Source organism: Lacerta agilis, chromosome 2 (assembly GCF_009819535.1).
Source record: "Lacerta agilis isolate rLacAgi1 chromosome 2, rLacAgi1.pri, whole genome shotgun sequence".
Classification (NCBI taxonomy): Eukaryota; Metazoa; Chordata; class Lepidosauria; order Squamata; family Lacertidae; genus Lacerta; species Lacerta agilis.
Window position 1 is genome coordinate 101,939,794 of NC_046313.1, and position 22,574 is coordinate 101,962,367.

General features: G+C 49.5%; 1 protein-coding gene across 3 annotated transcripts in view; it reads right to left on the reverse strand.

Moving 5' to 3' along the window:
- Positions 1–2,190: 2,190 nt before the first annotated feature.
- Positions 2,191–22,574, reverse strand: part of MTMR14 (myotubularin related protein 14) — a 78,075-nt gene continuing 57,691 nt past the window's right edge. For 2 of the 3 annotated variants that reach the window (XM_033141423.1, XM_033141422.1), the window contains one exon: positions 2,191–2,727. In XM_033141423.1, coding sequence (XP_032997314.1) covers positions 2,550–2,727 — 178 coding nt within the window. In that variant the 3' untranslated portion in view covers positions 2,191–2,549. Of the gene's footprint in view, positions 2,728–13,986; positions 14,131–22,574 lie in introns of all 3 variants that reach the window. The other variant, XM_033141421.1, reaches the window with a different exon arrangement.

Here is a 22,574-nt window from a genome sequence, read left to right on the forward strand (position 1 = left end):
CGGACCGCGGCTGCCTTTCCAAAGAAGCGCAGGGCTGTCCCAAGGCGCTCCTCGCTTCCTTTTCGGCCTTTCAGCGGGTCGCCCCTCGCACCCTCTCTCGGCGTCCTTTTTCTTGCGGATCCGCCCAGATGGGAGCCAGAGAGAGCGAGATTGGGGATGGGACCGGGATAGATCTCTCTGGCTCTCTCTCTCTCCTGGTTCCCCGGCTCTCAGCAAAGCGGGCCAGTTTGAAAGCTCCGCCGCTGTTCCGATGCGTGGGTTGGGCTATTTATAGACCGGGAGAGGAAGGCGGAGGAGCAGCGCAGCGCGACCCCGGGTCCTGCCTTGAAGCGCTCGCCCATCGGCACGAGGCGGTGGCGGGGATCTGGGGCACAATCAGGCGTGATCCCCGCAAAAAAAAAAGTTAAAATAAAAATATGAGAACGATTGTGTAAGGGGAAGTTGAAACTTGTTCGCCTCTGCGACCAAGCTGGAGAAGGTTGCGCAGCTCGAAGCTAATCGGAGTGAGTTGATGTCTTTTCTAGGCGGAGCGGAGGCTCCTTTTCGCGGAACGGGTCTGGCAATGGGGTGCAAAACATCGCATTTCCTCGTTCTGTTTTACTCAGGAGCCAAGTTTCACTGAGTTGAGGGGTTAATTTCCAGAGTGTACAAATTGATTGAAATCCTAAGCCTGATACGCCCAAGATTCAGAGTTTGTTTCAAGGGCTTGTGGGGTGGGGGGCGCTACAGTGCTCAAAAGTGTTATTATGTCGCTTAGCTTCGTTATTGCAGGTTTCAAGACTGGAGCCCCGCTATCCACAGGAATGGCAACATTATATCTCCCTATTTTATTTATCCACCCTTTTCTGAAGCTTTCATGGATTGCTGGGAGGGGCAGGCAGTCCTACAAGTTGATTTCTGGTTCTTCTGAGCACTTCCACACTCACCCATAGGACAGAAATGAGCTCAGCCAGTCATGCTTACAAGTAGATTACAGGGGGAAAGCAGCGTTCTTTTGGAAGTATATTCTCTCTCTCTCTCCCCCCCCCCTCCCAAAATAAAAACACACAGTATGCCATTTTGGCCCATTCAACCCCATCACAAGTTTTGGAGAAACTGTATCAGCAACAGTAAGAGGAGAAAGAGGACTGAGAGAGATTGAGAACAAGTGCATTGATCAGCCCTGGGCTGATGGTTTGATACAGCATAAAGAAGATTCATAAGAACAGTGGAAGGAAAACATTGGTATGCTTTAGTGGAGAAACAGCCAATATCCTGCACCACCCATGCCTACTCGAAGACACCCATGGATCATCCAGTCCAGAGTCGGGCAATTTGCAGAATGTGACCTCCAATGTGACCCACCCAGCAGCCTTTGGGATTTCCCCAGAGTTAGGTCATACCGTATTTCCTCAATGCTTTTGATGGAGAGGGATGGGTTCCTGGGACTATAATGGCAGCTCTTTGTATCCTGGATGGAGAGGTGTGCATGTATGCACTTGTTGCAGTACAAATCACCCATCCCTCGCAAGTTGTGCCTTTAGGGCTCTGGCTCCACCCATTTGCTGGCACACAGCACTTGGAAGAAAAGTCAAATCCTAGTGGGGAGAGGTCCCCAACATCTAAAGTCGAGTCCATGGCTGCCCTTGCCTGTACTTCTAAAGCAGAGTAAGGGTGAAGAGAGAACTTGCTTCCTGACAATCTGATTTTGTTTAAACAAAGGAGCATTGTTGGGAAGTTTGCCTGGGCACTGTCTGCTGAGATACCTCGAAAGCCGGCTAGACTGGGCTGGCATGGAGCTCCTTCAGATGGCAAACGAGCTCGTCTCCAGCAAAAATATGAAAAGGTATAGAATTATGCAAGGAGGAAGAATGCAGAAGCTCGATTCAGATTGATGGAGGACAAGAACCTTAATTTTAAGCTCACAGCCCAACGGGGGCTGCGGGAGTTTTGCCCAAAATCTGATGGAGCAGAGTGGGAGGTATAGATTCAACCTCCCTTAAAGGCTCCTACCACTTTGGGAACCAGGCCTCTATGAAAAAGAAAGGGTGGGGAACCCAGCAGCCTCCCAGATGTGGTTGGATTCCTCCTCCTTAGCTCTAGATTGCCTGGGGTGGTGAGAGGTACAAGCCCCCCCCCCCCCAATGCCTGTCTAAAAGCTTTGTGCAGAGCTCACATCCTAAGAAAAATCAAACACACAAAGACAGAACCAGAAGACGGGGTGTTTGACACATTTTACTGTGGTGATTTGTCAGAGCTAGCCAAATCCTGTATGACTGGGGGTGGGGGGTGGGAGAACCGCTCCCCCAGCTCATCATTCTAGTGGAAACCAGCCCAGCCCAAGGCAGCTGAAAGCTGTGACCAGTCAGTCAATCAGTCAGTGATGGACCCAGAAGGGCTGGCAGTCAGGTAGCGTACAGAGGAGAGCATGGCCTGATGCTCTGGCCCAAGCCAGAAGCTGGCAACTGCGCTCTCATGGCTTATGAGGTTCCTTCACCTTCCGGACTAGAAAGCAATCCAGACAGGGCACCGTTGTTGTTGTTGGTAGTGGTGGTGGTGGGAGGGTTGTCTCAAAGAACGCTGCTTCCTCTTAGTCCAACGCCACGGGCAAACTGCTCCAGAAGGCCACCGATGGCTCCCGATGGGCTGGGCATCACAGGCTTCAGGCCCACCGTGCTGTTGTAGGCTGCCAGGAACGCCGAGCGCACGTCCTCCAGCCGGGTCTCCCTCTCCGTCAGTGTCACCAGGCTGTGAGGACAAGGAAGGAAACGGTAAATTTTTGGAACTGTTCAAAGGGCTCCCCCTTAAAATCCCATTAGCTAGCATCCATCTGTCATGGGTGCTTTAGTGGAGATTCCTGCACTACAGGGCTGGCTGTCCTTTGGGGTCCCTTTCCATTTCTATGACTCTATATGAAATCCACATCCTCTGCAGAAGTGTGTCAGTGTCCTATATTGCAGACTGGTGGGGAGAGTGGCTTGCCCAATTCACAGCAGAAGCCAGATTTGAAACTTGAGAGAACCAGCTAGGATTTGGTCCCAAGGAGTTATTCCGGCGAGGCAGAGAGGAACGCTAAACAACCTTTTCTACCAGCCCCCCCCCCACACCAATCTTTTTCTTTGGCAATATAGGAAGCTGCCTTGAAACAGAGCCAGACCACCGGTCCGCCTAGCTTGATATCGTCTGCACTCCATAGCAGTGGCTCTCCAGGATTTCAGACGGGGAACCCCTTCCTAGCCCTACCTAGAGACCGCAGGGATTGATCCTGGGACCTTCTGCATGAAAAGCAGGTGTCCTACCGCTGAGCTACAGGCCTTCCTCCACGGGGGGAAGTTCACAAGTTCTAAACTTTCATAGTTCACTCAGCTCGGCCTTTTGGCCACCAGCTCTCTCAAGATGCCAAGTGAAATGCACGACTTCATTTCGCACAGCTCCGAGAGTGATTGACACTTCAAAGCCAGCTGGCTTCCCTTTCCTCTGGTGGCACGGAGGGGGAAAGGAAAACAGACGCCCACTGGCTTCTGCACCTTTTCACCGCCTGCATCTCGCCATGCGAGCGAGGAGGAGGCTGTGACCAAAGTACGAGTCCCGGAACCCGGTTGGCTGCGGCAGAAAGCTGCTTGGGGCCTTCCAGATCAGAGGCAAACACTCCCCCGGTCCCTGACAGGGCTTCAGAACAGAACAGAAGCAGCGTCTGCTCAAGGCAGCTGCTTCTGGGGCTGCCTGAACTCTGGCACTCCGTGCCGGTTTGGGGAAGGGGCGAAGCTCAGCAGGGGAGCACCCGCTCTGTGTGCAGAAGAATTCCAGTTTAATCCCCAGCATCTACAGGTGGGACAGGGGGAGAGCCCCGCCTGTAGCCATGGAGAGGTGCTGCCGATCCGTGTCAGCAATACTGAGCTGCGTCTGATTGTGTAAGGCTATGCTCAGTTGAATTATGGTGCTGGAGGAGACTCTTGAGAGTCCCATGGACTGCAAAAAGATCAAACCTATCCATTCTGAAGGAAATCAGCCCTGAGTGCTCACTGGAAGGGCAGATCCTGAAGTTGAGGCTCCAATACTTTGGCCACCTCATGAGAAGAGAAGACTCCCTGGAAAAGACCCTGATGTTGGGAAAGATGGAGGGCACAAGGAGAAGGGGACGACAGAGGATGAGATGGTTGGACAGTGTTCTCGAAGCTACTAACATGAGTTTGACCAAACTGCGGGAGGCGGTGAAAGATAGGGGTGCCTGGCGTGCTCTGGTCCATGGGGTCACGAAGAGTCGGACATGACTGAACGACTGAACAACAACAACAACAATGCTCAGTTGCCTTTGCACCGAAGTATTTCTGGGCTGAGGCAAAAGGAGAGGCAATGAGGGGAAACTAGTTAGGGCCCAGTATTTATTTGTGTGTGTGTGTGTGTGTGTGTGTGTGTGTGTGTGGCGGGGAGAATCACAGCCATGGGAGAGGCTCAGGAAGCCATGAAGGCCAAACTCTTTGGAATGTCAGAACCCGCACCTCCTTGGTGGGAGAGCATCTCCGCTGCCCATAGGGCCAGATCATTATTCCGCCGGAAAGAATTCCATCCCCTCCGCTCCTCCCCGCTCTCGGCTTGCTGCACCAGCCCCAATTAGAGCGCCCGCCCCACTTGCCGCCTCCTGCTGCTGCGCTGAGGAGGGACCTCAAAGCCAACATTCGAGCAAAGAAAAAGGCCATGATCTCCACCTTCTCTCCTTGAACTTTATCTTCTAAGCTTCCCTCCCCATCCCTAAAGCCCACTGCAGGGAGGAGAGAGAGAGAGAGAGAGAGAGAGAAAGAGGAGGAGGAGGAGGAGGAGGAGGAGGAGGAGGAGGAGGAACTGTGTGCTGCATTCTGCCAGCCGTTCCTCAAAGTGCTTTTGGGATAAAGCCTTCTGGCCAAGAGCTTCTGTATTAGTAACGCTCCTCCGGCTCCATTACCTCCTCGTCCACTTCTCCTCCTCCTCCTCCTCCTCCAACTCCCACCTCCCTCCCCTCCTTCCACAAGGTCCAAGTTGAGAGTGTAATCTCCAGAGATGGAGAGAAAGGGAGCTGGCGTGGGGGAAGAGTAGAAACCAAGAGCTTCTGGCTGTGCCTGCTAGCAGGAAGCTATTCTCCCCCCCCTCCCCACATCACTGCCACCCTCCCGTTCTGTGAAAAAGAGGGGCAAGAGCAATGCATCCTGCAGAGTAGGGCAAGGCGTCCCCCTGCGACCAGCCTCCTCTCCATCTGATCTATGGTACTGGTCGGGAGGAAGCCAGGGTGGCGGGGGGAGGAAAGAGAGAAGCAAACAAGAGATTCCAGATGAGAGCTGCGCAAAGGGAGATTACTGTTCAAAGGCATCTGTTCAGAGCTGTCTTAAGAAAAACAATCTTTGTCATGCATACATGCATCTCTCTCTCTCTCTCTCAAACACACACACACACACACACACACACACACTTTCTCTCTCACCATTTCTCTCAAAGAGAATAAGACATCCCTTTTAGAAAAGGTCATCCCAAGGGCACGGCACAAACCTGCCCATCAAGCATTCCCTTTTATCTCCCCAGTGCTTTCACCGGCTTAGGAACTGGCACCGTCAATTTGAATGGAAAGCAGGAGAGAAAGCCACCCACTGCCACCAGCTTCGAGTCCGGAAAGAGCAGCGAGGGGACATGGTGGAAAGGCTTGGATTAGAAAAAAATTAATAAATACAAAAAAAAAAAAAACCCACAAGAGCCCAGGGAGAGAGAGAGGCAGCCGGTCTATTGAGCCCGCCTGGCTCAAAGAGTGAACCGTTTGGGAGGGAATGGCAGAAAGGGGAAAGGGCCTTTCCGGCGCCCCCACAACTAGCCCATGGAACTCCATGTCACAGGACTAGCGCTTGAGGAGTCAAGCGAAGGGAATGCATATTTGAAGATGAAACTGAGCAAAAGCAGAGAAATGTTGCTGTTTCGCCTGAATAGGGGCGAGAGACTCAGAAACCGCAGCGAGGAAGCTCAGGTTTGTTGAGTCTTCCTCCAAACGCTTTTTAAAGGTCCGGGACTAAGTGGCATCGGGAAGTTCGCAAAGAAAACTTCCGCACCAGTCCCAAAGGGGCTGGTGGATCGCAGGATCTGAAGCAGAGAGCTACAGCAAGAGCTTCGATCCCTATCTGTATTTCCTCTGGGAGTAAGCCCTGTTGAACAGTGAACAGTGGAATTCGACACAGTGCGAAGGAGGTTGTCCCACCAGTGCAAACATTTCTGCTTGTCTGCTGGGATGACCCCTCTGTCTTCCCTTCCCCCACATGGTATTCTGGGAGTCCTCCCGACCCTCCGTATCCGGGGGAGGAGAGGAGAGGAAATTGCACCATTGCACTAGCAGAGGAGTCTTGTGCTTGGCTTCTTCTGCTAATGGAACCAAGCAGCTGAACCTGGAAACGAGGCTGTCTTTCTGGCTAAGAAGCAAGCCCCACTGAATTCCATGGGACTTATTCCCAGGTTTAAGTGGGGCCAGGGAGGTACCCCAGATCCTGAAGAAGCATGTGTAGGGATGGGCTGCGGGGGTTTGTCCTTGGCTTCCCTTGAGACATCAGGCTTCCACCCTCTTCACATCCAGGGATGCTCCTGCCCCTCTCCTACGGTTCCACCTGGCACTGGGCAGGCTCCCAACAGAACCCGAACCCAGGATTAGACACAGATTTGGTCTGCTCCTCCAGGAAGCCTCGTATTATTTAAATGGTTCTGGACTATGATGCCCATCATCCCTGGCCATTTGGCTATGCTGCCTGGTGCTGATGGGAGGTGGAGTCTGCAGGTTCCCCACCCCTTGCTTAGGGTATGGATCCCACATGGGCTCATGGCCTCTCCTCATTCCTCCAAGCTATGCACCCCACTCAACCATCTCCCCCCCCTTCTCCCAATACAAAACGGCAGAGTTTGCATGTTGAGGCAGGACTCCCCCAGGCCAGGGAATGTGTAAGAGGCTGCATAAACTAGAACAACTGCAGGGAGAGAAGGAACTTGCACTCTCTCCCCCCCCCCCGCCCCCACTACCCTATTATAAACCACCTAATTCCAAGCTCCAAAAACCTACACACGTGGCTCGGTGAGGAAGGAGAGATCCCTGCTTATTTGTCCCACTACAAATAAGCTAGCGGCTCTCCCCCCAAGAAACTCCCAAGGCACAAAACGGCGCTATCAGGAGATTACGCAAGACTTTGGCATAATCCCTGGCTTTAGCCACATGCTGCTTCCTCGGTGAAATTACCCGTTTAGTGACACTGCAGCTCTCCAAACTGGATGGGGCCGACAGGGGAGAAAAGTCGGTAGCAGAAGCAGCTCCTTGCTAGGTAATTGGAAACAAAGCCCACAGGGCTTGCAGAGAGGGTCGGCTTTTAGAATTGCCCATTTCCTTGTAGGGGTACACTGGCTTGCAGGGGTTGTAAGCTAGCTTCACTTACTCTGGTTCTTCCTCCTGCTGCAGGAAGTCATTAAGCTCATTCGTAATATCTCCCAGATTTAAGTTAAGAGGTGCCATAAAAAATGTATTTCCTGGAACTCAAAGCATCTATTGAAGCTGGGTTGCAGGAGGCTTAAAAGAAAACTGTACACATATCTAACTTTCTTATCCCTTTCTGTACTCGGCGTTTCTCAGTTTCCGGCTTCCCTGATCTGCACCTGGTGCTTTGTAGGTGCATGTACATAAAAAAAAAAAAAAACATTTCTCGCCAACAAGGGAGCCAGTGTGGCATAGTGGGTAGTGCGTCAGACTAGGACCTGGGAGACCAGGGTTCAAATCCCCATTCTGCCATGAAGCTCAGTGGGTGGCCTTGGAGGCCAGTCGCTGCCTCTCAGCCTAACCAGGGTTGTTGTGGGGATTAGATGAGGAGGGGGGAGAACCACGTATGCCACCTGAAGCTCCTTGGAGACAAAGGTGGGATATAAAAGCAACAAATAAATAACATCAAAAATAAAAAAACCACACTCTGCATTTGACTGCGGCCACCTTGAGCAGAACACACTTGCATGAGTCTTCCCATCCACCCCAATTCTAGGAGAAGTCAAAGGGCTGCAACGTATCTGAAGCTGTAGAGCAGGGGTGACTAACCTATGGGCTCCAGGCAGTGTTGGACTCCATCTCCCATCAGCCCCAGCCTGCATGGCCAACGGGCAAGGATGATGGGAGTTGTAGTTAAGCCACATCTGGTGAGCCACAGGTTAGCCACGCCTGCTTATAGGAGAATCTCTCCCCCCCCCCTTCCAAACTCCTTATAAAGGCAGGATTCTCAATGGACGAAACCACACCAACCTCATTACAGACTGGCCTACATAATTCCAATTACGGGTCAGCCAGAGAAAGAGGCCTGGATTAACCGCGTAGAAAAGCTGTCTCTTCCCCCCACCCCCCGCCGCCACCCCCATGCAACTTCCTCCAGCTTCTGCTCCTTTAAAAATTCCTTGCCACTCGGAATGCAGCAGCTGCTTCCTTCATTGCAAGGCCCAGGCGGTGGCCATTTGCCCAGCTGTAGGAGAATTCAGATCCTGGCAGCCTGAAAAGCTACCAAAGACATGGAAGTGGGGGGGGGGAGGCTGGGAAGGAAAAAAAAAAAGGAGGGACAGCAGCATGCTGCCTCTGTGCAGACATGGCGGTGGTGGGAAGAGGAAGGACCCTGGGATATGGCTCAGGATGAGGATTCCATGTCCTTTGAAGGAATTCGCTCACACCAGAGGCATCTGTTATCTTCAAAACAGCACACACACAAACACACACACACTCCTACACAATCTGGGAGCACATGCATGCTCCCAATCCTGGGTCTGCAGGAGACAAGAGTAACCCCATGTCTGCCAATTCTTCTCTGCAAATATGCCCCAGTATGGGCATTTTCTCTACCAAGCTGCTTTGGGCATCTAGCTGGAGGCAAGGCATGGCCTATGGGATATTTTGCAGCGGAGAACTGGCAAGCAGGTCAGGGTTAACAATCACTCGCTGGTTTCGCACCCCCTGCAAGCCTCACTCCTATGTCCGCCTTTTGGGAAGCTCACGAGTCAAGACAGGTCATTACTTAAAACAAAAACGCTCCGGTCAAGAGTTCCGTGCCAGGAAAAAGTTGAATCTTGCCTGCCTAACGCAAGTTAAACGTATTTCAAAATACTTAGCATAACTTAGTCCCGCTGCACATGGTGAAGTGGGTACAAGTCTCTAACAACTGGAGGGATGCAGCTTATCAAACAGAAATAATTTTTCCCTGTGTCGCTACAAGATGGCATGGTAAATAAAATAAGCATTTGCAGTATCTGTTGTTGTAATTGTCTTAAAAAAATAGCAAAGGGACTTCTGCCACATGCGGTGAACATGCCCTCGCACTAAATACTGGAAGAAAATGAAAGCTTTAAGATACTGGACTCCTTTACTTGTTCGTTTAAACTTAAGATCTAATACAAAAAGAACATCGTGAACTGACTAGCTGTATGACAGCACCTGCTGTGATAATCCATGCTAAATACTGGAAATTACCAAATATAAATGAATGGATAAATTGTGGGACTTCGCAGTAAGGGCTGAATTGATATTTTTTAGAATTAATTTTTTTTTTAATGGGCCAAGATTCTTTTTTTTTGTGGGCGCTAAGCCTGCACTTATATTTTAAGATGCATTCCAATGAAAAATTATGAGCATTTATTACTATGTGGTTTTTAAAGCAAAACACTGGAAGTATCCTGTATGGTTTCTGTTAAGTCTCCATGTATATATATATATATACCAGGCGTGTCCAACTTCCAAGAGACTGCAGTCTACTCCTACTATAAATAAACTGGCAGTGATCAACCCATTGGATTGACCAGTTGTTGAGCTTTTTCCCCCCTTGGGTGATCCATCAGGATCATGCGATCAACCAGGGACACCCAGCGATCGATAGGTAGATTGCAATCGACGGGCTGGAAATGCCTGATATATACAGGGCGGGTCTTTTAAAAGAGGCCCCATGGAACATGCGTACTCTGTATCCATGGGGCCTCTTTTAAAGGACTCACCCTGTACCATGGGTGTTATTCAATTAAGTTTAGACCCACTGGACGGGATTCACCTCACAAGCCCTATCAGTTGAAGATTGTGCAGTGGGGCTTTCTCTCCCTCTCCTCTGTGAGCCTCCTAAAAATTGGCTGGGGGGGGGGGCGCGTTCAGGAAAACCCCAGAGGAGCGTTGGGAGGAGGGAGGGAGGGATTGTTCAATCTGGCAAGATCAAATGGTTGTGTGGATGGATCATTTGTCACAGCGGAACATTGAATCCCACCCATTGAAATTAATGACCACGCTGACCAAGGTAAGCCCATTAATTTCAATAGGTCTACTCTGAGTGAAACTTAGCAGACTAACACCTTGTGCACATCCTGTATTGTGTTTTTAATATTCGATTGGGAGCCGCCCAGAGTGGCTGGGGAAACACAGCCAGATGGGTGGGGTATAAATAATAAATTATTATTATATCCTGTCTGCTATTGCACTCCATTTCTGTATTCTTGGGGGGGGGGGGGAATACATGCAACCTGGAACGAACTTAAAAAATACCACTATTGTCTTCCTCCTATGCAACTCATTTATTTGAAGCACTAAAACAAAACAAAAAAACTGCCCTTCAATTATTCCCACAGCAGTTCACCGAAAGCACACACTTAAAATGTAAATATAAAAGCCAAAACGCACGATTATACCAAGCAGTGCAAAAGAGTCAGCAGGATTAAAACCGCACCGAAAAACTCTGGGGAGATAAGAGGTTTTGCCCGATGAGAAAAAAGGGCAAGAAAGCAAGAAACAAACAGGAAACCTCTGTGGAGTGTTTCACCCCAGGGAATCGCTTCACCTCAAACAGTGATGGCACCCATAGAAGGCTCTACACTGGGCCACAAGTCGTTCGCCAGGCTAAGTCGCTAAAAGGCACTCTATACCACGGAAGCAAATTGTGCCGCAAGTGAGGAAGATGGGGCAAGCCAAACCCTAAGCTGCAAACCTTACTTCAGGTAGAAAGCTATTTTAGCCATTTCCTTGAACAGATGGACCGCTTGCCCGCAGTGCCTCCGTATTGTCTGGACTGAGCCTGGCTCTTAACCAGTCCTTCCCCATGGGCAGCAGGTTTGGGTAGTAAACAGCACAACCCCCAGCCTGCCCTGATTGTGCAACACAAGGATATTCAAGAGAACTCAATACTCAAGAGTACTGCAACCCAGACAGGAAGCCTGGAGAGAGAGATCGAGAGAGGAGGAGGAGGAGGAGGAGGAGGAGGAGAAGAAGAAGAAGAAGAAGAAGAAGAAGAGGAGTTTGGATTTGATATCTTGCTTTTCACTACCCGAAGGAGTCTCAAAGTGGCTAACATTCTCCTTTCCCTTCCTCCCCCACAACAAACACTCTGTGAGGTGAGTGGGGCTGAGAGACTTCAGAGAAGTGTGACTGGCCCAAGGTCACCCAGCAGCTGCATGTGGAGGAGTGGGGAAGCGAACCCGGTTCCCCAGATAACGAGTCTACCGCTCTTAACCACTACACCACACTGGTGGAGAGAGAGAGAGAGAGAGAGAGAGAGAGAGAGAGAGAGATGCAATTCTTGTGGATCATGGCAACACCATCTCCCTAGTCCTTGCTGGTGCTGAATTGAGTACTTGGGTGGATGTAGCTGAGAGGTCAATTCCACCCAGGTTTCAGTGCTAGAAGCCAGATCAGTTCTACTCAACGACAGTCATCTGTTGGAGGTATAACGTCTTTTATTTACAAAACTACACTGCGTCCCTGGCCAACTTATTGACTTTAAGCTTTTCTGGAAGTAATGAATCCATGCTAAACCAACAGGACTACTGCTCATTAAGCTTTCTTCTTCTCGTTTCTGTGCCTCCAGGATAGTTTACTGAGGCACCACTTTAGTCAAAGCCCCATTCCAAATATGTCCTGAACCTTCTACTCTATTGCCAGCTGTACAGTAGACCCATCCTCGCTCCAATGCTAGCAGGAGAAGCATCAATACCCCGGGGAACTATCGTGCCAAGGATGCTGCCGTCAGTGTGGCATTTTAAACGGAGCAACTTTGTGGTGCAAGGTTCTGCCCGAGCCTGGTGAGAAGGGCTAGGGGCAAATGAGGGAGGGGCAATGCGAGCACAGTCCTCTTATAGCAAGACCACCAAGGATTCAGCGGGCACTGGTCTGAATGTGAAACTAACGTAAAGGGTTATGGACCACTAACCAAAGAAGCCACAAGATGCCAACTAGGGAGAGGGTGAGGTGTATCAATGAGTCCTGGTGCAATCAGTGAGTTCAAGTCCCAACACACTTTGAGGGACACAGCTAGACATGAGTACTTGTACGGCAACAGGTGCCAAGAATATACAGGTGAAACTCGAAAAATTAGAATATCATGGAAAAGTTCATTTATGTAAGCAATTGTTTTCATTAGCTAAAGGTAAAGGTAAAGGGACCCCTGACCATTAGGTCTAGTCGTGTCCGACTCTGGGGTTGCGGCACTCATCTCGCGTTACTGGCCGAGGGAGCCAGCGTACAGCTTCCAGGTCATGTGGCCAGCATGACAAAGCCACTTCTGGCAAATCAGAGCAGCGCACAGAAATACTGTTTACCTTCCCGCCGGAGCGGTACGTATTTATCTACCAGCACTCTGATGTGCTTTCGAACTTCTAGGTGGGCAGGAGCAGGGACCGAGCAATGGGAGCTCACCCTGTTGCAGGGATTTGAACTGCCAACCTTCTGATCGGCCAGCCCTAGGCTCTGTGGTTTAACCCACAGTGCCACACGCTGTGGTTAGCTACTAGAGTTTAATATATGAGATAGGCTCATGACATGCAAAGCAAGGTATGTCAAGCCTTTATTTGTTATAATTGTGGTGATTGTGGCGTAAAGCCGATGAAAACCCCAAAGTTGAGATTGTTAATTTGGGGTTCTCATCAGCTGTACACCATAATAATCACAATTATAACTAATAAGTGCTTGACATATCTCGCTTTGCATGTCATGAGTCTGTCTCATATATTAGTTTCACCTTTTAAGTTGAATTACTGAAAGAAATGAACCTTTCCACGATATTCTATTTTTTCGAGTTTCACTTGTAGGGCCAGCCCCACAGAACTGCAAAAGCAGTGCATCTCCCCAATCCACATAGCAATCCAGTCTGATGGGCGGGGCACAAATAATAAAATTACTATTATTGTTATTAAAATGAAAACTTCCGAAATGAGGAAGACAAAATGAAGATGACCACTCTGATCTGTCCTTGGTTCAGTGGATGCAACAGTAGCCCTTGGCAGGAACTCCTTAGGATTGGACTGTTGGAGCAGAGGAAAGAAGGATCAAATGACAGCGCCTTGGTCTCCGCTTGGTAAATAAAAGTTGCAAGGTAAAGGAACTCCATGGAAAACAAAAGGCTTGGCTGAGTGGAAAATAACAACAACGCACAAAAGTTGTCTCGAAAAGCTCTGCGTAAGCGAACTCAATCAAGGAAAGCCAAGTTCCACAGCTCCACGTGCTGCACTGCTGAAGAAGACGAGAAATGAAAAGGAGCAGCCGAACAAGAGAGCACATTGAAATCAAGATTCAGAACTGGTTGTGCTTAGCTCACATCTACGGAGCATTTGCCTTTTAACAACAGGACTGATAAAAGCGCCCCGGTCCCACATCAAGACGAGACATGCATCTGCATGGAAGTACCTGTGATGGCTGCAAAGGGGGAAGTTCTCAGACATCCCTGTGCGGTGTGAAAGACATATCTGCATCCCGTGTGCTGTGTTGGTGTTTGGGTGGGAAGAGTCAGCTTGCACTGCCAGCCAACAGCATGTTCTCGCTAGGGAGAAGGCCTATAAGGAACTGTCACACTGAGTTAGACAGCTGGACCTAGCTAGCTGGGTACGATCAGATCAGTAATGGTCCTTGTGGGTCTTCTGGGAGAGAGGCCTTGCCCAGGCTATCGTTTCAGGATGCCGGGAGTCGGAACCGGAGGCATCGGGTTATGCACAGCACAGCCCCTCCCAACGCGTCGTTCTCAGCACACTTACAGGGAACTGTTAGGGAGCTCATCCGGGAAGCTGAAAGGGACGGAGGAGTCTGCTTGCTCCTGTACACTGCCATTCCCCGTTACCATCTGCCAGCTGCCAAAGTCTGTAGAGATGGAGGATCCAGGCAGAGAATGGTCTGCAGATCTGGGGCAGAGAGAGGGAGAGAGAGAGAGAGAGAGAGAAAGAGGAGACGATGCAAGTCAATGGCTTTGTTCAGCAGAACGTCCCTTTTGCTCATCAAGCCCTCGTTGGTCTCCTGCCCCTCTTGAGTTTACAATGGCAGCATCATCTCAAGAATGGCATCGAAGGTGTACGGCTTACAGCAGGCCTCAAACGGCTCCTTTCTAAAAGTGAGAAGGAAGAAGGTGCCGAGCTTGTTAAGGAGGGCGAAAGCGCTGAATTGACGTGGCGGGCAAACCAGCAGTTAATGTCATGCACGAGCTGCAAAAGCCAAGAACCGTCTTGCCAAGAGAGCCCCAAACCCCCAACGCTGCTCCCAAAGGTGCGGTCGTCATGCAGGCCAGCTGGGGCCCAATGGAAGTTTGCAGAGGGCATGGAGTGAAGAAAGAGGCAAGGGTGGCCGAGCAACTGCTTTGCATGCAGAAGGTCCCTGCTTTGATCCCCAACGGCATCTCTGGGGAGGGCTGGGAGAGACCCCCGCCTGAAACCTTGGGAGAGCTGCTGCTGGTCGGTGCAAGAAGGATGGATCGGGGATCTGACTCAGTACGAGGCAACTTCCTAAGGTTCCTATGAGATTTGTGCTTCCGGGAGGAACTTCAGGTTTACTTGTTCCCCGGCCCTTCCAGCCAGTGGAGTGCTCAGATCCTGACATGACATCCCCGGTTTTCTTTTCCTGGAAGGTGAGAGGCAGCGTGGGACCACAACGGCCGCGAGTTGGTAGAAAGCAAGAAAGCAGCAGTAGCGCTTAATCGAAGAAAATGCGCCCAGAGGGGCAGCAGAGCGGAAAGACAGAGAGGGGATCCCCAGCGAATTGCAGAGCAGAAACCGTGCAGCAGTCCCGTTCTCGTCCTCTTCCAAAAGGCAAGCCTTTCAGCCCCTCACCACGTCCTTCCTCCACGGTCCCAGAATGCTTAGCTGGCGGCTCAGGGGTGACACGCAGCGCTAAGCATTAAGCAACACGACAAGCTGGCCGATTTGGAAGAAATGAATCCGGTGGGAGCAAAAGAAGCATCAGCTGCAAGGTGGCAAGCCTAGATCACAAGGAAGCTCTTTTTATTTTTATTTTTAAAGAGGCCCTTCAGGCAAACCGCTTTCAGTCGGAGCACCAGCAGCTGCTGGCATTTTGCAGAAGCGTTAGGCCCCCTCTTACCTGAAAAAGGTCATTTCAATGTACGGGGAATAATCCAGATTTCCAGTTTTGGGGGGGGGGGGAAGGCACAATGCTGTAGGGTAAAACAGACTTCCACTTTTGGCGCCTCCCCCTGTCACCACCCCTCTCTCTGTCCCCAAAACTCGTTGCTACCTTGGAGAACAAGGAAAGGCGAACAAAAGGGGATTTGCTTTCTGGTTTCTTGCAAGGACGGGCTCATCAACCGACTGGTCACAACAGGTCACTTGGCGAAAGAGGATGCGCTTCCGCACCTTAAATTTATTTACACCCTGCCCTTTTCAGCCACAAAGTCTCCAAAGCATCTTACAATCCAGCACGCATATATATATATATATATATATATATATATATATATATAATCTCAGTTTTTATGACCAACCCTATAGCCTTGAGCAAGGGTTGCGGGATAATGCCGTCTCTCACGAGTTTAGGAAAGATTAAGAGCAGCTGTGCTGGGTCATGCCAAAGCAACAACTATGCCAGTATCACTCTTCCCACATTGGCCAATCAGAAGCAGGACATGAAGACAATCGCTCCCTCCTCCTCCTCCTCCTGGTGCCCAGGGACGTACAAAATAATCTCAACATGGAAGTTCTAGACAGCCACCCTGACTAGGCGGTGGCCGTCAATCAACTGCTGGCGGCTCCCGTTCCAAATGCCAAGCAAAGAGACTCGCTGGCTCCTCTTTCCCTTCTCCCGACAACTTTGGTGGCGAAGCGGATTCCCATCAGAGAAACGCGCCAGGAACGAAGAAAAAACTGACTCCTTAATTGCAATCCCCGGCTGTCTTACTGCAGAGGGATCCATAGCATTCTACAGCAAAGAGGGTTTTTTAGGGGGTGGGGTGGGGGTGGAGAAAAGGACGAATACCCAGATGCCTACTGGCTCTTAGCTTTGAAGGTGTTTATAGCAAGAGTTCCAAAAAGCAGGACAGGACTTGAAAAGGGAGGCAGCTGGCACGTTTCGCTTACAAGGATGTGGAAACAAAATAATAATAATAAAAAAATTTTCCAGTAGCACCTTAGAGACCAACTAAGTTTGTTCTTGGTATGAGCTTTCGTGTGCATGCATACTTCTTCAGGTGTGGAAGCAAGGAGAAGCAGCAATGTGGGGAAAATTAGTAGTACAAGGAAAGTGCAAGAGGTAGGGTGGGAGGGGAGGAAGAGATTTATCTGTTTGGATCAAGCATTGGTGATTCCTTGAAGCAACCCCCACAGAGACTTCCTTCATCGCGGTCAGAGCCATCATTTCCCCACCTTTGACGATGGATGTCTGGAGGGCAACATGACTGGGCCCACCTGTTGGTGTTTTTCAGCTGCACTAGACCAGGCATGTCCAACAGGTTGATCGCGATCTCCTGGTCGAATGCGGTATTATTTTAAGTGATCGCTGTTGTGCTCCTTACCGACACACCCCCTCCCAATGGTAAATAACTCTGGGTCATCTTTCTCAAAAGAAGCTCAACAACTCTGGGTCATCCTTCCCAAAAGAAGCTCAACAGTTTTGGTCACTCTCCCTTAAAAAAAGCTCAACAACTCTTGGCAATGACAATGGGTATATATCACTGCCAGTTTTTTTATACTGGGATCACAGTCTCTTGGGAGTTGGACGTGCCTGGACTAGACGACCCCTTTGAGTCCCTTCACATTATTTTTTAATTCTTCATTATATAATTTCCATACCACCTTTCATCTGAGGATCATGGGGGGGGGGTGCGTGCTTTACAATATATAAAAATCTACATTCTTCTATTAAAGCCTTCGTGTGGACAGAAGAAAGGGCTTAGCAAATGGCCGGAGAAGGGGAGAAAAAGCATATTCTTCATTACTGGTAGGACATTAACACTGTGAATGTGGAGATAAGGGGCTGGGGAGAGACAAAGATGAGAGGACACAGGTCTCCACAGCGGAGTGCAGAAGGTAGAGAGACCTTATACAGAGCTAGCTGGTAGGAAAGACTGTTCTAGCAAAGAGGAATTGCCCTGTAACAAGAGAATGTGAGGTGCAGAAGATTGTCCGTCTTAGTGCGGTGAAAGGAGGAGGTTCAAGGTGGAGCAGTAGCAGCAGCAGGACTTATTATGTCGGGTAGAGAGAATGTGACTCAGGAACTCTTGGCCTCAAGTCTAAATTAACCTCAACACATATTGCTCTGGGTGGATCATGTTTCCAGAGATTTGGGGAGTCTGGCCTTCTTGTATACTCTGGCAAAGCTCAGGCAACTCAGCTCGCCAATGAAGCGGCCGGACCAGGGATTGGAAATCGGTAGGAAGCCAGCTGCCAAGAGCGGAGTGCAGGAAGGAGAGAAATGCCGGTTGCTTGGTCAGCAAAGCAGAAGGGTAAGAGGGAAGCCAGAAATAGAGAAAGATCTGGGATGGCCACAGAAGAAGGAAGCCAGCCATGAAGTTTGCAGACACAGCCAGAAAGGATTCAAAGCCAAGGGTTTACTTAATGACTGCAATTTCAACCTCCTGTGGGGTCCAGATGATAGACTCTACTAGTTGGTTTAGAATCCATTTTCTGCTTCCGTTTTTAAAAAAAAGCAAGTTTCCAGCCCCTCGGTGCATCAGAGAAGAATTGAGGAAAAAAGTGATTTGGGCAGGGTGCCCATCACTTTCTGTGCCTACTCCTTGAAATACATGCTCCCCCCCCCCTTCTTGCCTTGCTCTCTTGCTACCTCTTTCTTCAAAGTTGCACAAAAGCCCAACTCTTGCAAACTCCCACAGTGAAAATTAAACAATTTCCCCAAGTGTACATGATTGTCACGACTGATGCAAGCACAGTACTGTAGTCACGTTGGTCACTGAATAAGTTACATTTTAAATGCAGAGAGAAGCTCCATAAATTTGGAGATTCTCCGAATTTTGTTTTGTTTATGACAAACTATAAGAGAGAGAGAGAGGGAGAGAGGGAGAGAGAGAAATGAAAGTTAAGGTAAGGAATTTGCTGCCAAGGAGTGTGGTGGAGTCTCCTTCTTTGGAGGTCTTTAAGCGGAGGCTTGACAGCCATCTGTCAGGAATGCTTTGATGGTGTTTCCTGCCTGGCAGGGGGTTGGACTGGATGGCCCTTGTGGTCTCTTCCAACTCTAGGATTCTATGATTCTAAGGTAAAGTAAAGTAAAGTAAAGTAAAGTAAAGTAAAGTAAAGTAAAGTAAAGTAAAGTAAAGTAAAGTAAAGTAAAGTAAAGTAAAGTAAAGTGGCAGGAACCAGTGGCATTATCTGGAAGCAGAGGATGAAACAGTTGTGAAGAGTTGTGAGCAGCACCAGCAGAGCCTAGAATCAAGCTCTGTGAAGAATATTAAATCCCTCGGATGTCAGCATGCCAGAGTGCCTGAAACATTTTTTTTTTTTTGTGAAAGGCCCTTATTGCACGGCTTGCATGACAGAGGTCTCAGGCTGAAGGACTGCAAATGCCAGGGTGTCGGGAGCTGGAATCAGGAACAGGTTAGCAATATCTTTATTCAAAGAAACCAAAACAGTGCAGGAGGCCTAGTGATCCCAGCAACTGTTCCCTGTAGGTCGTGACCCCCCATGAGGCCTCCTCTCTGCCTCTTGGCCCCCTCCTCTCCAGCCTCTGCTTCTGTCTACGATTCTGGACTGCTCTCTGTCCCAGACTCCTCCTGATCACTAAGCCCTGTTGCCTCTTCAGCTTCCGACGCTTCCTCCTCTTCTCCCTCTGACCACGCATCATCATCATCATCCCACCATCAATCACCTGGCACTGAGCCTTCTTCCCCTGGGGATTCTCCAGCTGGTGCATCTGTATCCAGCTCCTCTGTATCCATCCAGCCCATGACACAAGTTCAGGAGGAGCTACTTCTATCCAAGGCACTGGAAAGCCACTGCCCATCGCGGTAGACCAGGACAACCTACAAGGTACCCTTTCCAGATGCTGTAGAACTACAACACCCATCAGCCTCAGCCAGAGGGCCATTGGGAATTGTAGTCCAACATCAGCTAGAGGGCACCAGGCTGGGGAAGCCTGCAGCAGACAACACCAACGGCCGTTGTCAACACAGAAGTAGCTTTATATATCCGAAAAGCAACTCATCCTCTTCTGCTGGGGAGAATGGAAACTCTCCAGCTCTAATCCTTCCACCCTGGCAAGCAGAGCTCTCCAGCCTTCATCCCACACGACCTTATTAGAGTTTCAAGTCCAGTCTTCCGCCAAGAACAGACACTAGAGCGCCGATACAGAGGATTAATTTGGCTTACGATCCTTGGACAAAGCAGAAAGCCAAGCGAACAACAATAAAGGGGGGGGGGGTGGGAGGCGAGATGGCAAGACTAGCCAGCACTTCAAACCATGGATTCATCTTCCCTTTCTACTCCAAACTCATGCTGGACAAAAAAAGACCTCAGTGATGTGCTTGAGTACAGCTGATCTAAGGAAGAGAACAGCAGAGCGGCTAACAAGCCAATTAACTGCAAAGAGGCCCACTGGCAGGGCAATGAGAACCTTTTTAATACCAAGGACCCAATTGGTGGCGAAATCTTTTTTCAAAAAAATTGTTTTAGTAAGTAGTGCCGTCTGTCTGAAATGTATGTGCTGCTGTGGCTCTACAGTCAACCTCATGAGCAGTGTCAGAATTACGGTATTTCTGCTAGTGTTTCTGTTAACTTAACAGGAGTGGCCAATGCGGGGCTGCACCACTGGATGTTCTGGCTGGACTCCAACTCCCATTATCCTTGGCAGCATTGGCTGGGGCTCATGGGAGCTGGAGTCCAACAGCAATTGGATTGGATCATGTTGGCTATCCCTGAGCTCAGGAAACAGAATGGCTTGTTTGCTCCTGCTGCCCTTGCGATCTTCTCGTGTCGCCAGGCGGCATCCCATATGTAAACCTTCCCAGATACCTCTGCTTCCCTGATTCACCTACGCTCTCTTACTCACACAGGTGAAAAATCGCTGCCTTTTCCTGGGGTGATGGAGTCAAGCAGAACTCAAACTACTTTGATGCTGAATCAGAACAGGGCTGGCGACTGAATCAGGTAAGTGCTGGAGATGAAGAAAGGTGGAGGAATGTTCTTTCACATGTGGCGGACTTGTAGAAGGGTATTGGGAAATAATCCACAATGAATTGAAAAAAAGGTTTAAAAGTACTTAAAAAACAAAAACAAAAAAAACCAGAGTCCTTTTCATTGGGGATAATTCAGACTGAAATTCCCAGGTGTCAAAAAAGGTTCTTTATATATGTGCTACTACTGCGGCCTGTGTTTCGTCAGCCCAAAAATGGAAAACGAGCGAGGTCCCAACCAAAGAAGAATGGCAACCTAAGATGGAATACGGAATGGTTTAGTTTTGTAAAAGATGCAAGGATATGATATGTAAAATGAACCATGGAAAGAGAAGAAGGGAAGTCACTGACATTTTAAGGATGTTAAAATGAGTACTTTAAATTGTAAAACAGAAAATTTAATAAAAATTATGTATAAAAAACAAGAGTCGGCGATGCTTCGTTAGCAGCACAGGTAGAAAGCACAGGAGACCAAGCTCCAGAAACCCACCACACTGAGACATATTTACTGGGACCTCCCCCCCCAAAAAGAAGGCTGATCGCCGAAGAATTGATGCTTTTGAATTATGGTGCTGGAGGAGACTCTTGAGAGTCCCATGGACTGCAAGAAGATCAAACCTATCCATTCTTAAAGAAATCAGCCCTGAGTGCTCACTGGAAGGACAGGTCCTGAAGTTGAGGCTCCAGTACTTTGGCCACCTCATGAGAAGAGAAGACTCCCTAGAAAAGACCCTGATGTTGGGAAAGATGGAGGGCACAAGGAGAAGGGGACGACAGAGGATGAGATGGTTGGACAGTGTTCTCGAAGCTACTAACATGAGTTTGGCCAAACTGCGAGAGGCGGTGAAGGATAGGCATGCCTGGCGTGCTCTGCTCCATGGGGTCACGAAGAGTCGGACACGACTGAACGACTGAACAACAACAACCCAAAAAATGTCACGGCTCTGCATGCCTCTCAAAAGTGGAGGAAGGGGAAGAGTGAAAAGCTTGGCAGTGCATAGTCTGCCTTGCAGGCAAGTAGGTCAATGCTTGGCATCTACGGGTTGGGCTAGGAATATCCTCCATCTGAAACCCTGGAGAGCCGTCCGTATGGACCAGGGATCAGCAACCTTTTTCAGCTGTGGGCCGGTCCACCGTCCCTCAGACCATGTGGTGGGCCGGACTATATTTTGGAAAAAAATATGAACGAATTCCTATGCCACACAAATAACCCATAGACGCATTTTGAATAAAAGCATACATTCTACTCATGTAAAAACACACTGATTCCCAGACCGTCCGCAGGCTTGATTGAGAAAGCGATTGGGCTGCATCCGGCCCACGGGCCTTAGGTTGCCTACCCCTGGTGTGGACAGTAACGAGCTGGATGGGCCTCTGTCTGACTGTATAAGGCAGCTTCCTTGGAAGTCAGCCCCTTGGAAGAAAAAGCAGGATAAAGGCGAGGCAAAAGAGGTGGGGAGAGTGTTGCTGCTGCCCATTCCTCTAGCAGGAAGCACGTTCAGATCTGCTGGGTCTTCAAGCAGCCCAGATTCTTTCAAGCTCCAGCTCCAGCTCCGGAGAAAGGGCTTCATTTAATTAGGTCACTCCTCTCCACTGCACCACCCTTCCCTCCCAGGAAGAGCTATATAGGTTTCTGACAGCTCTGGCTTCTCTTTCTTCACATCCGTCACTCAAGCCAGCTAGGAACGGGGGTGGGAGAGAACCTAAAATCCACAAATACCAACCTGTGGTGGCCTAAGAACAGAATTCTGGCTTTGGTGCAGGGTTCAGTTTGGGCTTAATTTTTGAATCAGCTCTGCGCGTGAAGGCGTGACTATGTCTTACCCCTCTCTACCCTATATTGGCTGCTCTAACTGGCAGCAGCTCAGCAAGCTCTCAGGTAGAAGCACAGTTCTGTCTACACTCCATGGCAGCAGCATGAACTTCATGCTTCACAGCTTGGGCCTTCCCTTCCAGAGTTGAGCCCTGGTTTGAGGCCAGCCCCATAGCTTAGAGCAGCCTCCCCCAGCCCGGTACCCTCCAGAGGTTGTTGGCCTGCAACTCCCTCACCGCTGAGCATGCTGGTTGTGGGTGCTGGGATCTGTAGACCAAGAATGGAAATTTACCCAATATTAGATCCTTGATATTGAAAGGTTCCCATTGCCCTGTCGGTGGACCTCTTTACAGTAATGAGCTTGTTAGTCACTTGCCTGTTCCCTTCCTTAGATCGGCTGTCCAATGTAG